The sequence below is a fragment of the Silurus meridionalis genome, chromosome 16 (assembly GCF_014805685.1).
Source record: "Silurus meridionalis isolate SWU-2019-XX chromosome 16, ASM1480568v1, whole genome shotgun sequence".
NCBI lineage: Eukaryota > Metazoa > Chordata > Actinopteri > Siluriformes > Siluridae > Silurus > Silurus meridionalis.
Genome location: NC_060899.1, coordinates 720,001 through 735,000, shown reverse-complemented (window position 1 = coordinate 735,000; position 15,000 = coordinate 720,001). Strand labels below are relative to the sequence as shown.

At 42.2% G+C, this 15,000-nt stretch overlaps 1 protein-coding gene across 7 annotated transcripts in view; it reads left to right on the top strand.

The window, feature by feature from the left end:
• Nucleotides 1-15,000, top strand: part of iqsec1a (IQ motif and Sec7 domain ArfGEF 1a) — a 91,257-nt gene that overhangs the window by 34,710 nt on the left and 41,547 nt on the right. For 2 of the 7 annotated variants that reach the window (XM_046869035.1, XM_046869044.1), the window contains exon 1: nt 6,671-7,152. The exons of 3 other annotated variants lie outside the window; for them this stretch is intronic. In XM_046869035.1, coding sequence (XP_046724991.1) covers nt 6,686-7,152 — 467 coding nt within the window. In that variant the 5' untranslated portion in view covers nt 6,671-6,685. Of the gene's footprint in view, nt 1-6,670; nt 7,153-10,081; nt 10,646-12,757; nt 13,288-15,000 lie in introns of those variants that run through there. 2 more of the 7 variants (XM_046869041.1, XM_046869040.1) reach the window with 2 other exon arrangements.

The following is a 15,000-nucleotide window of genomic DNA, read 5'->3' as shown; positions in this document are numbered from 1 at the left end:
TGGAATATCTTCACACAGCCATCTCGAGGTGACTGTAAGCTCTGAGTATGCTCAAAGATCTTGTCTGCTTTGGTACACGGTGTCCTGCAGTGAGAAACACAGAACCTCACTGCTCCTCTCTACACTATTATAATAATAATCCCTCAGGTTTAACCCGTGTGTTTATCGGTGGAGTTCTGCTCTGATGAAGGCCTCATATTGGTGCATTCAATTCATGTTTATTTGTATTGCGCTTTTAACAATGAACATTGTCTCAGAGCAGCTTTACAGATAATGTGGAGATAAAAATGAAGATGTTCTTTATAAGTGTAAGTTTGTCCCTGATGAACAAAGTGGAGACTGTGGTGAAGGAAAAACTCCCTGAGATGCAGAAGGAAGAAACCTTGAGAGGAACCAGACTCAAGAGGGAACCTCATCCTCATCTGGGTTCCACCGAATGTCCATTTATTACAGATAAACGATGTTGAGGTGCAGTGATGGAGATCAGAGCAAACTGTAGTCCTGAGTCAGTGTAGCAGAGTGTAGATATTAACTGCAGTCTAAATTCTCAAAGCTCCTGATCTTACTCCGGAATTTCATGGATCTCCAGCTGCACAGAGTCGCCTCCAATCGAAGAAAACATCATCCAGAGGCAGACCAGGATGAAGTGGGCAGATCCGAGGAGAGGAGCAGGAAGAATGGTCATTGGTAATGGAGCATCCACTGTCTAATGTCCTTTACACACTCCTCAACATTGTTAAGCTGATCTCTCTCATCTGGCTTTGCTGAAATATACAGCTGTGTATCATCAGCATAGCAATGGAAGCGAATACCATGTTTATGTATAATTTCACCCAGAGGCAGCAGATAGAAAGAGAAAAGCAGTGGGCCTAAGACAGATCCTTGCGGAACACCAAACTTTACCTCAGAGAGTGTGGAGAACTCACCATTTACATCAACACACTGATAGCGATCAGTCGGATAAGACCTGAGCCAAGAGAGAGCTGTTATTATATATAGCCATTTATTCCAACAACGTTCTCCAGTCCAGCAAGCAGGAGATGATGATCAATATATGTGAAAAGCTGCACTGAGGTCGAGCAAAACAAGTAAAGAGACAAAACCCTGATCAGAGGTCAATAACAGTCATTTAGCACCTTAACTAGTGCCGTCTCTGTGCTATGATGAGGCCGAAATCCTGACTGATACATTTCATAAATGTTCTTCCTCAGTAGATGTGAGTAAAACTGCTGTGCTACAACCTTTTCTAGAATCTTGGAGATAAAGAGGAGGTTTGATATTGGACTGTAGTTGGACAGCTGACAGGGTGAAGGTCAGGTTTCTTAATTAGGGGGTTGATAACTGCAGTTTGAAGGATTTAGGTACAAAACCAGTGCTGATGGAAGAGTTTATTATTTTAAAACAGGTTTAATTCCCTCTGGAATGATCTGTTTGAGGAAACTTGTAGGTGAGGGATGGAGAATGCAGGTTGATGATTTTGATGAGGAAATAAATGAAATGAAGTCGTTCTCTTGAATAGGAGTAAAACTTTGTAATTGATGGTCTGTTATAATGACACTGCTGTCTACAGGGTTATTTATAAAATAGTTTGGATTTATTTTAATCCTCTGGATTTCTTGCCTGATGTTTTCCACTTTATTATTTAAAAAATTGATGAAATCATTACTACCCATTGATGGTGTGCATGTGAGTGCAGTGCTTTTATTTCCTGTTCATTTTGCTGCAGTACAGAATAAAAATCTAGGATTCTGCTTGTTATTTTCTATGAGGGAGGAGAAATATGCTGATCAGCAGCACTAAGAGATTTTCTAGAACTCAGGAGATTCTCCTTCCATGCTATTTGAAATACTGTTCATTTTGTTTGATGTGTGTGTATGATCATTATACCACTGTGATGATTTTTCTCCCTGATCATTTTGGTCTGAAGGAGAGCTCCATCATCTAGAGTGTAACGGAACGTTGATTCTAACATTCAGTGGCTCAGTCGAGCTCTGTGGAGTCAGACAGATACACGCTGTACAAATAGAATCTAAATTTTGTGTAGCAGGAATTAACATCATCAATTATGTTTGGTTTGAAATCGTTATTCAATTTTTTAAATACAGAAGCACATCATGTGAAGCATTGCTTCAACACGCGGCATGACATCAGCAACAGGCCACTTTTGAATTTACAGTTTACTACAAATAGTTACGATGCAAAAAAATTCAGACGATCAGCTGAACGCTTCCTTACACTGTTTTTTACACTGCATATGGGGTAATGTAAATAAATCTCACAAGGATGTCGTAGAGATGGTGAGCGTATGTGGCGTGTCTGGTTCACTAATCAAATCTACAACAGACCCATCAGAGATCATTTCATTTCTACATGTGCATGTGAGACTTTTTAGGTCCGTGTGTGGGTGGGTGTGGGTGTGTACAGTGTGTGTATTGCCTGAACCTCACACACACACACACACACACACACACACACACACACACACACACACACACAGGTGCAATATTACTTTAAAATTCTATAAAGAGTAGAAGAATAATACAGGGAGAGGGACTCGGGGTTATAGTCTGGTTTGTTCGGGGAGGTAGGTACTCTTGGGCGCCGGGAAGCGGAGAGTCTTTGATGATGTAGGTGCCGTGGTTTTGGTCGATGTCGTCGCTGCTGCTACAGTCGCCGCAGAGTACCAATGTTACTTGGGAGCCGAACGTTATGCTGACTAACTGATGAGACCCATCCCAATCGTGTCATCTGCAAACTTGATGATGTGGTTCGAGCTGAACAGCAGTGGGCTGAGCAAACAGCCCTGAGGGGCTCCAGTGCTTAGTGTGGTGGTGCTGGAGATGCTGTTCCAGATCCGGACTGACTGAGGTCTCCCAGTCACAAAGTCCAGGATCCAATTGCAAATGGATCTCAGCTTCTCAATCTGGTGCTGAGGGATGATTCTGTTGAATGCTGAACTCAAGTCTATGAACAGCATTCATACGTCGAGTCAAGTCAAGTCAAGAGTCTTTTATTGTCATTTCTACTATACACAGTGGTACACAGTACACAGTAAAATTGAGACAACGTTCCTCCGGAACCCTGGTGCTACACTAAACAACAACATAAAGCTACAACACAACACAAAACTACATAAAGTGCATCGAGTGCAACCTGGTGCAAACAGTGCAGACAAAAAACAGTACAGACAGACAACACAAGACAAGACACAAAACCTGAGACAGCGCCGACCAGTAAACCTGCTGTATACTTGGTTATACAGTACTGTGAACTGTAAAAACTCTACCCAGGAGTGAATATAAGAACACAATGTAGTGCAAAAATACAGCAGCCGTCAAGATGTGCAGAAGACGGCATGTAAACAGTAATACAGTGAAAGGTGCAAAAAAACAGGAGTTACATATGTGTATTTGTTGTCCAGGTGTGTGAGGGCCAGATGGAGGGTTGTGGTGATAGAATTGTCTGTGGAATGGTTTAGACGATAAGCAAACTGCATGGGGTCCAGTGAGGGCGGAAGCTGGGTCTTGATGTGTCTCATGACCAGCCTCTCGAAGCACTTTATTACGATGTGTGTGAGTGCGACAGGATGATAGTCATTGAGGCAGGAGACTATAGACTTATTTGGCACAGGGATGATGGGCATTGTCTTAAGGCACGTAGGAACAATGGCACTGCTCAGAAGAGGTTGAAGATGTCAGTCAAGACATCTGCTAGCTGTTCTGCACATTCCCTGAGCACTCTGCCAGGAACGTTGTCTGGTCTAGCAGACTTTCGTTGGTTTAACTTTGCATAGAGTTTTCCTCACTTCAGCCGTGGATAGACAGAGCATCTGGTCACTCGGAGGAAGGGTGGTCTTCCTTGCCGACATGTTCTGCACCTTAAACCGGGTGTAAAAGTCATTCAGCACATCTGGGAGGGAGGCGCCATGGAAGTGACTGTGGATTCTCTTGCCGTGTATGAGCTTTGACTTTCTGATGCCACGGGACAGTTTGACTCTGGCTGTTCTTAAGGCTGTCTTGTCTGAAAGCAGAGACTTTTGCATTCATCCACAGCTTCTGGTGAACCGTGTAGTGATGGTCTTGGAGATGGTCACGTCATCAGCGCACTTGCTGATGTAGCTGGTCACTGATGATGTGAAATCCTAAAGGTTGATGGAATTGCTGTTGGTTGCAACCTCCCTAAACATGTCCAATCAGTGCATTCAAAACAGTCCTGAAGAGCAGAGATGGCTCCTGCTGGCCAGGTTTTCACCTGTTTCAGAACCAGGTAGAGCATCTGACGAGCGGTCTGTATGCTGAGTAGCTGAGGTGGGGGCGGGGCTCCATACAGTACGCACTGGGGATGTTTGTGTAAACAAGATCCAGCATGTTGCAAAGCATGCCCTCTAGTTGCAAAGTCCACATGCTGATGGAGTTTAGGGAGCACTGATTTGAGTTTTGCATGGTTAAAATCTCAGTCAATAATAAACAGTCCGTTGGAGTGAGCATTCAGATGGATGTCCCAGAACTCTGTCGCTGAGCCACGTCTCTATGAAAACAAAGACGCAGCAGTCTCTAAACTCCTGCCGCGTGCTCCGCTGGAGTCGGATGTAATCCAATTTATTGTCCCAGGAGCAGACGTTTGAAAGTAAAATGGACGGAAGCTTCTGCTTCCTCGAACACGGCTTCCAATGTCCCCTATTCTGGCCACTGGCATCAGGGGACACCGAGGACTTGGGGCCTGGTCTTTGTAGCCGAGGTCGCAGCAAGCCGTAGTCACTTAGGTTATTAAGTACTTTATCATGCAGATTTGTTGTTGCATGATTTCTGTACCGTAACAGCGTATGGTGGTTGTATACAGGAACACAGCTGTCCCTGGTGTCAACGTTCTTGGGAAAATTTGGGTAAATTCCGCAAAAAGCACCATTTTGGATTCAGAGTGGCCGCTGTGTGCTACTGCCGTGCCGCCATCATGGTCGTGAACCTGTCCGACGGTTGTGTTTAGAGTGCTTGTCTTTCTATGTATGTGGGACTATGGTTCATTGCCACAGTATATATACTAAATATATACAAAAATAATGAATCTTTATAGCAAAATGTATACATATTTTATATACAGTCTTTACAAAAAAATTTAAATGTAAAAAATCTCACAGTTTGGTGTAAAGTTCATAAAGTGTTCAGTGTGTCCTGGCAAAACATTTTTATATATTCATTCCTTTATATTGTTCCGAATGGAACCACTACCTGTTTCACTTTATTCTCTTCTTTTATTTGGTTAACCAATATTATATTATATTATATTATTTATTTCGATATATTTGTATATAATATACAGTGTGTTTGTAGGAGGTGCAGCTCAGTGTTGTGTAGTTTCTGAATTGTTCCTGTAGGGGGCAGAGGAGGTTCTGCAGAAAAGTCAGGCTGATAATGCAGCAGTGATGTGAGCACCTACAATCCCCCCCGCCCCCAGCTCTGCGCATGCGCAAGGGAAGTGTGAGCTTGGTGTGTGGAGTAGAGCGCGCGGTTGGCGAGACTGTGCGCGTGCAGTGTGGTGTCTCCGAGCGCGAGGATATATGAGAGTTTGACTTGCCGGCACGGTGTGCGGATGGTGTGAGGGGCAAGTAGAGGAGTGTGTGTGTGTGTGTGTGAGAGTGAGAGAGGGTGAGTGTAAAGGAATCTAGATAATAAAGACCAGGGTTCACCAACCTTTTTGAAACTGAGAGCTACTTCTTGGGTACTGATTAATGTGAAGGTCTACCAGTTTGATACACACTTCTGAAATAACACATTTCAGCTCAATTTACCTTTAATTATGTTATTATTAATAATTAATGATATTCATCTATATCTACTCATCTATATTTTAATATTGTCATTTATAAATTCACACCAATGCAAGTGTGATTTTATCAGGGAACCACCAGACACGTCTCCCTCCAAGGCTCTAACTCTCACTCAGCCTCTCCCTACTCTGATCACCTACACCTGTTCCCCATTACCTTTCCTCATTATAAGCTCGCGATTCCACCTCATTCACGGTCGGATCTACTTTCTACCACTAGTATTCCCTGTACTTCCTTGCTCCTGGCTCTGCTTCGGTGGAAGCGCACAAGAAAGGTTTGTCTTTAACAGTTCACATTGGCGATCATCCCTGGACTACCCGCATTAGGGGATATACCCGCTCTCTGGTTTGTACTTCTCCTCAAGCTTCAGCCTTATATATGTTCAGACTAAATAAAGACGAGGTGTTTATACTCCAGTTTCTGAATCTTGGTCTATCTGTGACTGATTTAAAAAAGAATAGAACAAAAATAAATTAGATACAGCTCACTGGTAAGTGGCGCTATGGTGAGCTATTTTTTTAGAAAAGGTCCGGGGGTGACTCGTGGTCCTTGTGGGCACCATGTTGGTGACCCCTGAGCTAGACATTTACATTTGTGGCATTTATCAGACGCCCTTATCCAGAGCGACATGCAAAAGTGCTTTGAGTCTCTAGAAATGAATAAATCTACACTGGTACACCAGATTACACACTTAATATAAATATAGACAAAGTGACCAAACATCCAGAAAGGAATCATAGTTAATAACGAGTGCGTACCGGTTTCTCCCCTCAGTTCTCCTGCTATAAAGTCATGTTGACGAATGTTCCTCCTTTTATGAGTGATTAGGTAATAATTAAGTACGAGTGACCCATCTCCCCAATGAAGAAAATCCACCCCGGCTGTAAATCCACACGTTTGACGACCTGCTGGAGTCGTTCCCCTGCGGCTTCAGCTTGGCCTGCTGCTGAAAGCCCCGTAACTGCTGCTGCTCCAGGGCCTAGGGAGTGTGAACCCAAAGCTCAGACTGTAGACCAGAGGTCCATTAACGACATAACCACCCCAGAGAAGCCCTGCTCAGCCAAACCGGACCGGGAGAAGCCCTGCTCAGCCAAAGCGGACCGGGAGAAGCCCCGCTCGGGTGAACTGGACCGAGAGAAGCCGAGTGAAACTGATAGTCACAGTGGCCTCTGGAGCGGTGCTGGAGCTGCCTGTGCTGGCAGAGGGAGGCACAGGGGTACAGAGCTGTCACCAGGAGACAGCAGTCACTACACCAGTGCAAGGGGACGGGGAGACGTGGAGATGGAAGACGAGCCCCAGTTAAAAGTACCAACTAAGAGAAAAACGAGGTAAGGGACAAGGAAAAAAGCAGACGAAAAAAATATAAAGAGGAAAAAGAGCCAGACAGTGAAGATACAATGTCTAACTCAGTTTTCAATCCAGACTCTCAGGAAGATTTTATAGGATTTATAATGCAGAAGACATCAAGAAGTTTCTAAAAACAACCAAGTGGCAGAAAAACGTTTTAGTTGAGTTTTTCCCAGACCTAAAGCAGTTTGTTTATGATGTCAAACATTTTAGATGAGTAGGTGCTTTAATGGATTAGGAATTCTTTTGTTTAAGGTAACTGATAATGAAGGTGACTAGAGAAAACTCTGATAAAGACTGATAAAGTGTGTTTTAGAGTGGTGTGATTTTAATTTGAGTTTTTTTTAGCATTTGCTTCTTTTATTTTTTTTTTATTTTAATGAACGGAAACCAGGTTGCTAGTTTTAATATAAATGGAGCGAGACGACTGCAGGAAACCCGCAGTGATGCACAGTGATATCAGGAACACTGCTGACTGGGTGAAGGAGTCTGACGGGTTGGTGATTTTAAGTCACAACACATCACTTTGTAGTGCAATTTTATTCCTGTTTCTTACATGGTGGAAGAGATTTTAAACGGGAGGCTTTTAAAAGTGAAGGTTTTGATGAGAATGAGGTTTTAGTGTTTATCTGTGTGGACATCACTAGTGCATTGAAGTTTTTACACAAACACAATAATGTTGTTTTAACTGCAGCACTGCAGAGTTTTTAATTTTGGGAGGAGATTTTAATTGTACATCAGAAAATATGGACAGAAATCATGCAGAACCTCATGTAGCTTCCCGTAAATACCTGTGGGAGATGGTGGTTGAGCTTCAGGAGGCTCTCCAAGGCATGGAGAACTGGGCGGGCACCAGGTATAGATGGTCTCCCTGTCAAGTTTTTCAAGGCATTCTGGGCAGTAACAGGGCAGGACTTGCTGGAGGTCCTACAGGACAATATAAACGGTGGTCAGCTCCAGGCTATTGGGCTTAAAGACTGGTCTGATTCTCCTGGACCAGGAAAAGGCTTTTGACCGGGTTGAACATGAATATTTGTGGAAGGTGCTGGAAAGCTTTGGGTTCAACCCTGGTTTCAGAGCCATGATCAGGGTGCTGTAGAGTGAAATTGAGAGTGTAATGAAGGTTAACTGTGGTTTATGTGCTCCTTTTATAGTGTACAGAGGGATCAGGCAGGGGTGTTCACTATCGGGTATGGTGTACTCTCTGGGAGTTTCTGGACTTTTGCACATGGTGGGAGGACTGGGGCTGAACAGAACTTTGTTTATAAAGGACACAAGCACACTGGATGTTTCTGGATTACCAGGTTTTTACCGTAGACCCTATAAAATATGGACTGGAGGATCTACTATGTGTGTTGTGTCTGATCTATTGTCTGTCTCTGTGTATATTTCTGATGAAGAGTCGCTGAAGATCAATCTGTGATTGAAAACTGCTTGGTCATGTTCTGCTCACGTCATCAGTCGGTCTGTGCAGGAAACACGCTTACGTACACACTGTAAAACTCGTACACTGTGTGTGAGGGTGATTGAGAGTGTGTGTGTGTGTGTGTGTGTCTGTGTGTGTGTGTGTGTGTGTGTGTGTGTGTGTGTGTGTGTGTGTGTGTGTGTTGCTTACAATGAGTGGAGAGAAATTAAAAATACATGATGATAAAGTTCAGGTCTTGGGAGAACCGTGTGTGTGTGTGTGTGTGTGTGTGTGTGTGTGTGTGTGTGTGTGTGTGTGTTATTTTAAGCTAGCTCCGTCTCTCTCCATCTCATGTGATAAAGAAAGAAGACCCTTGTTTAATTTTACAGTGTGTGAAAAACTAAGTACACCCGTACTGCTCCTGTAGGAATGAAGAGGCTTAGTATCAGCCAGGTTCTGCTCAGGAAATATCACTGATTAATTTTGATCTCCTCTGTATATGGATTATATGTAGATTTGAGGCCGTCTGTCCAAGACCTAAAACTTGGCCCACATGCAGGATATTGATCTCAAGCACAGCAGTTAATAACCAGTGGAACAGCTGATAAAGAGCAGAATCAAGGTGTTGCAGTGACCCAATCAAAGTCCAGACCTTAACCTGACCTGCATGCTGTGGCAGGAACCTAAGAAAGCTGTGCAGAACAAAACCCCACAATCCTCAATGAGCTGAAGTAACGCTGTTAAGAAGAGTGAACCCAGAATTCCCCCACAGTGATGTGAGAGACTGAACATCATTACCTCAGATTATTGCTTCGGTTATATGAGCTTCTGAATCATAAAGTGTACTTTTCACACGTCTCTATTTTGGCTTTATTTTAGTCAAAAATTAAATAATTCTAAGCCCTGATAAGGACCAGATTATTTGTATTATGTCCTGATGCAACCCAAAAAGGGTGTACTTTCTTTTTCACATGACAATATACACACTGCCTGACCAGATCAAGGTAATAGCTCAATGGAATAATTACTGCAGTGATTTTTGTAGATAAAATATAGATATGCTCACTGAGAGATCTTTTTCACACATGGATTAGCCACCACAGAGTCCAGGCTTTAACCCCACTGAGAACTCTCGGTCCGTCTCATGACATTTATATTGATGATACGGGGTTAAGAGCCTTTTTAAGGGGCCCAAGAGTGGCAGCTTGGTGTGGCTGGGATTTCAACTTGTGACCTTCAGATCCAAAGTCCAATGTCTTAACCGTTACCAATGTGTGCCGTAATCAAAGCAAAAGAGACGGAGAGAGGGAGGGAGAGAGAGAGATCTCAAATGTAACTACAGCGAACATCCCCTCTTTCTCTACCAATGACATCATTGTTCAGGATCTGCAGAAGGCCCCTCCTCTCTGAGCGTTCTGACCAATCAGCAGCTGTCAGCAAATCGTTTGTGAGTTCAGTAGTGATGGTGTTGCCTGGCAACCATGAATTCGGCATGTCTGAGCGCCGAGCTCTGGGCTGCAGAGAAGCTGAGGATCACTCGGGAAAAGCCGGGAGACGCTCCACTGCAGAGGAGGAGGAGGTGTTCTCCTGTACGCTGGTGATGACCTCCTGCAGATGTTCACCACCTGAGGGACAGGAGTGGTGCACACACACTCTCACACGTGGAGCTTTAGTAGGTCTACCATTGATGGTGAATCTCATCCCTGAATTCTGGATCAGATCTGGAGAGATCGCGTAATTTGACCTGGAATTCCACAACACACATCTAGAAACGTTTTAGCCATTCTTGGATTCACAGCTGAGGGGAACCTGCTCAGCAGAAGGAAGGTATATGAGGCTCTTGATCAGGATGGAGAGCTTCAGTGAGGCGGCGTCATGGCCGACCGGCACAGCAGGCGTTCAGCATCAACGCTAAGCACATTTTTTATCTCAGGTGTGAGCAGAATTTTTGGTCCATGTTTAAATGACCCATGAGACGCAGAATCCCTGATGATGTCACGGTTCAAAGCTCTGTGTTTAGATTATTGGCAGTTTCTGTGTCTGCAGCCCCCAAGTGGATTTTTTAAAAGGTAAGAAAAAATGCTGCAATTTATTTATTTATAGATTTTTACTTTAGGACACAAAGATTTATCTAATGACCTGCTTTTCTTTTTTTATTTCACTTTGACAATCCTCCAGTAACCAAAGGTTGTGCTTTAGCAATTCTTCCAACTATATTTATACTGAAGATTATTTATAATTTTATTTCTATAGTATGTTCATACACATATTATATTATATATATATATATATATATATATATATATATATATATATATATATATATATATATATATATATATATACACATTTATATACATTTATATAATAATATTTAATTAATTTGAACAATTATACAAATTTAAAATATTTATATATATTAATATCAAATAGTGCTTATATTAAAGTATTTTAATGTATTAAAGTATTTTAATGTATTATTTAATATGTCAAATATTAATATAAAATGTATATAAAATAACTACCTGTTGAAACTGATTTAATTTTCTCCCAATGTGGTTCTCAGCATGTCCATCTCACAGTAACTCGTTATTGCAGGTGTTCCACACCAGGATTTTTTATTTATTATTGTAATTGTATTATGTTTTCTTCCTAAAGTAAAAACTAACATTATTACTGTTAATTTAAACTATTAAAGTCTGAGTAAATAAGAGAATCAAAACGGGACTGAAGCAGAACCCTGTGGGACACCACATAACACCTGCAGCCCCATTTACACTAAACTGATGATATTTATATTAATTATTGTGGAAGTGGTAGCATAGTGGTTCAGCCTTACTTCACAGAAGGTCATGAGATCCCAGCACCACCAAGGTCTCACTGTTGGACCCCTGAGCAAGGGTCTTAAACCGTCCTCACTTTAAAATCACTTTGAAGGGCAATAACTGTAATACCAATATAAAAGTTTTTCCCAATTACGTTTGATGGTATTCATCATTGATTATTATTTATTATTGATTGGTTAATAATACTGAATTGGAATTCCAGTGAAATGGCTCTTTCTAAATCGTGGATGAATTTGACATGACTTTAGATAGTGTTCCTCGTGACTCTGAGTGAGGATCTGATCTCCCTGCTGATCTCTGTTCCTCGTGTACGGATCTCACTTCTATTTATTGCCATAAAAAAAAACTAAAATGGTGTAAAATGTTTTTAGGAAGTTTTTTCCTCCTTGTCATCCAAAAACTTTCACCAGAAGTATTGAGACACCTGACTTTTATACCCATATGTGGTTCTTCCCCAAACTGTTACACAAATTTGAATGCACAATTGTGTAGAGCATCTTTGGATGCAGTAGCAGGAAATGTTCCTCTTTACTTGGCATAGCATGAAGGTCTGCCTGCCTTGGGTCGGAGAGCAGAGACTTTTTTCCATTCTGAAGTTGATTATTTTCCTCTTACTGCATGTTCCTGAGTGTTTTATTCCCCTTTACACCATGGCAACTCACCAACAAGTTTCATTTATTCACCAACAAATGAGTTCTGTTCATCTGTGAATAGTTACTAGACATGTTGCTTTCTGTTCTCTTACATTATAGCAGCATTAAACATCCTGTTCTTCACTACTGACACTGGAGACTCCTTCCGTGATACGTAAATGTTCACCCGCAAAACTGAATACTCTTTCTTTTATCTGTTTATTATCAGTGAAGCGTGCTCTGTACATGCCTCTGTGAACGATCTGTTGCTATGGCAACGAAAACTCCGCATTAGAACGAGCGCATTCATAGTTTATAAACCGGCGTTACAGATTCTGACCAATCACAGACCAGAATTCAGCAGCAGTGCAGTGGTGTAATCACAAATATAAAGATCTTCAGTTTGCATACTGAAGATTCCTGGAGGCTCAGCTGGTTGTAGTGTAGATCCAGGTTTTGTTCCTCATTTTGCTCCTCACACTTTTTCTGTTTTTGCTCGAGTTAGAACCAGTTGAGTTTTATTCCAGCTGTGGCAGCGTAACCTCTGAAAGGCCTCATTATGCCGTAGAGTGACAGCATTTCCAGAAGCACAGATGCTTCAAGCGTAACTCCGTCTTCCTCTCTCCGTGAGAACAACGCTGCTCCTGTCCTCTGTCTCCTCGTCTACAGGAGCACATCTGTGCTTCATTCTCCTGCGTTTGCTTTCCGCTTGAACTGAGCTCCAGCCTTGTTTTAACCCCTGGATCCTTTGGAGCTCAGTGTTCAGATCCTCCTCCGAGGGCAAAGGCTGGGCGTGTTTGGATCTGCGCCTGCTTCCAGTTGTTGTTGGAACATGCAGGACGTTTCCATGAGGGCCGGACCTGGGAAAAATTCTTCCACAGAAAAAAAGGCTGAAAGAAGGAAAATAAGATCTCATCACAGACTGGATTACTTTCATCTCTTTCATGACGCTGCTTGTTTTGCGTTAGAATGAACCTGAAACCTTTCAAGCCACATATGAGGAACATCTCCTTTTGCCAAATAAAGTTTCTTTTTCTGTCCTGATCGACAATGAAACTTGCCCAGAAAAAAGAGGACTCATTTTTTCCACAGAAACATCACCTCTGTGTCGGCTTTAGACGTTCTGGTGTTTTTCCGTTCCCTCGGGTGGAGAATGTCTCGCGTAGTGGTGAGTGATGTTACGGCTTTGTGGAGCAGCATGTGGAAGCACTGCATCTTCGTGAGAACTAAAAGGTAGGAGCTCACATCTGTCTGTGTATCATGAACATGTTTAATGAAAAGGTTTCAGGGTTTTATGAGTCTTTGATTTCACCGTATGAGCTAAACATCAGAGGAGGAACATCTGCTCATGGTTCATGGTATCTAACTAACTTTATAGTCGGTTGATTTCAGACTGGAAGCAGGATTTAATAATGATTTTTTTTCCACTTTTTTCTTTCTCTTTCTCAAAAATTTATAAGACAAAAAAAAAAACTAAAGGCACATGCTGTCTTCCTGAGAAATCGCAAAAAAGTGGAAACTCCTCCGTCCTGAAAAGCTCAGAAAAGTTCTGACAGTGGAGACCAGCGAGATAAACTGCTTTAGTAAAAATCAATCAGCAACCTTCATACCTTAAACCTCATGCTTCCACCACCATGCTTCAGAATGTGGACGATGTTTCTAAAGGTTCTTGTGAGCTTCCATATGAGCTTATATAGATTATAAGGATAACGATGTGTCCTGAAAGTGTCAATCATCTAAACTCCGCCTCTCATTTAAAATGGGGGAGGGGAAAGTCGAGTTGGGGAATTCTTATTGACGAATGTTAGAAACGATCCTGTTTATTACAATGCGACTTTAATGCTTGTGTTCAGAACGGAATCGTGATGTGGGAAATATCACACCGAAATCTCTCCTGCAGCACAATGGCATTCTGAACATGACGTCATTACGGAACTCGATCTCCTTCTGTTACCCAGAAAAAGTCATCACGTGCTTCTTCTTCTTCTCAGTTTCAGTTTATGTGCTTGTTATTACAGGGAGGATTGTTTAGAAGGTAACTGATAGAAGAAATCATGAAGATTTGCTGCGTTTTGTTCTTTTTGAAGCGGTGCGTATCGTGTGGGATCAGCTGTGACTCTGAGAACTCGAGAAACCAGATGCGATCTGATCTGGTCTGACGCAGGACAGGGAATGATTTATTTATGTATGCTACGTGTGTGTGTGTCCGGTGTCTAGTCTTCTCCTCCTCGCCTATTCAGAGTCTGGACGGAGAGTCCAGGAAGAAAAACGTCTCGAGTTTGTGGAGCATTTTTTTCCATAAGGGGTTTATTATGGGGTTTAATCGTCCTGGTGTGTTGGCTTTATTTGACGTGAAGGGAATTCGTGGTTATGTGGTGATGGTGCGTCTGTAACTCGATCAGGAGTTTCTGCTCCGTCTGAGTTTCCTGACTTCCTGATTCAGATCGAGTAACGACGTTTAAATCCACTTCGGTGAGTTCTGCTTCGTTGTGCACATTCTTACACAGGAATCAGGAGTGTACAGGAGTGTACATATATCATATCATATCATATCATATCAGGAAAAAGGGGTGTGGCTTGTAGTGGACAAAATCATAGTAATGAAATGGCGAAAAAAACGCATGCAAAGACTTCAACAGGAAATAGATTTATTTTACAGATTTGTAAACGTATGAGTCATGTATCGCTGCGATTTTGCATTATTTTATATAATGTGTGTTTTTCACACCCAGTTCACTACACACTGGAGCGGACACGAGTGATTCAAATGAGTCATTTGGAATGAGTGATTTACTAAAGAAGAGTCATGTGGAATTCTGTCTTATCTACTGAAACGTGTAAAATCTCTGTTCAAGCCATCGTCATGGAAACGTGTAGAAACAGAGCTTTGTTATATCGGAGTTGATTCGTGTGAATCAGTTCGCTTTCGCTTAGTGATTCGTTTCA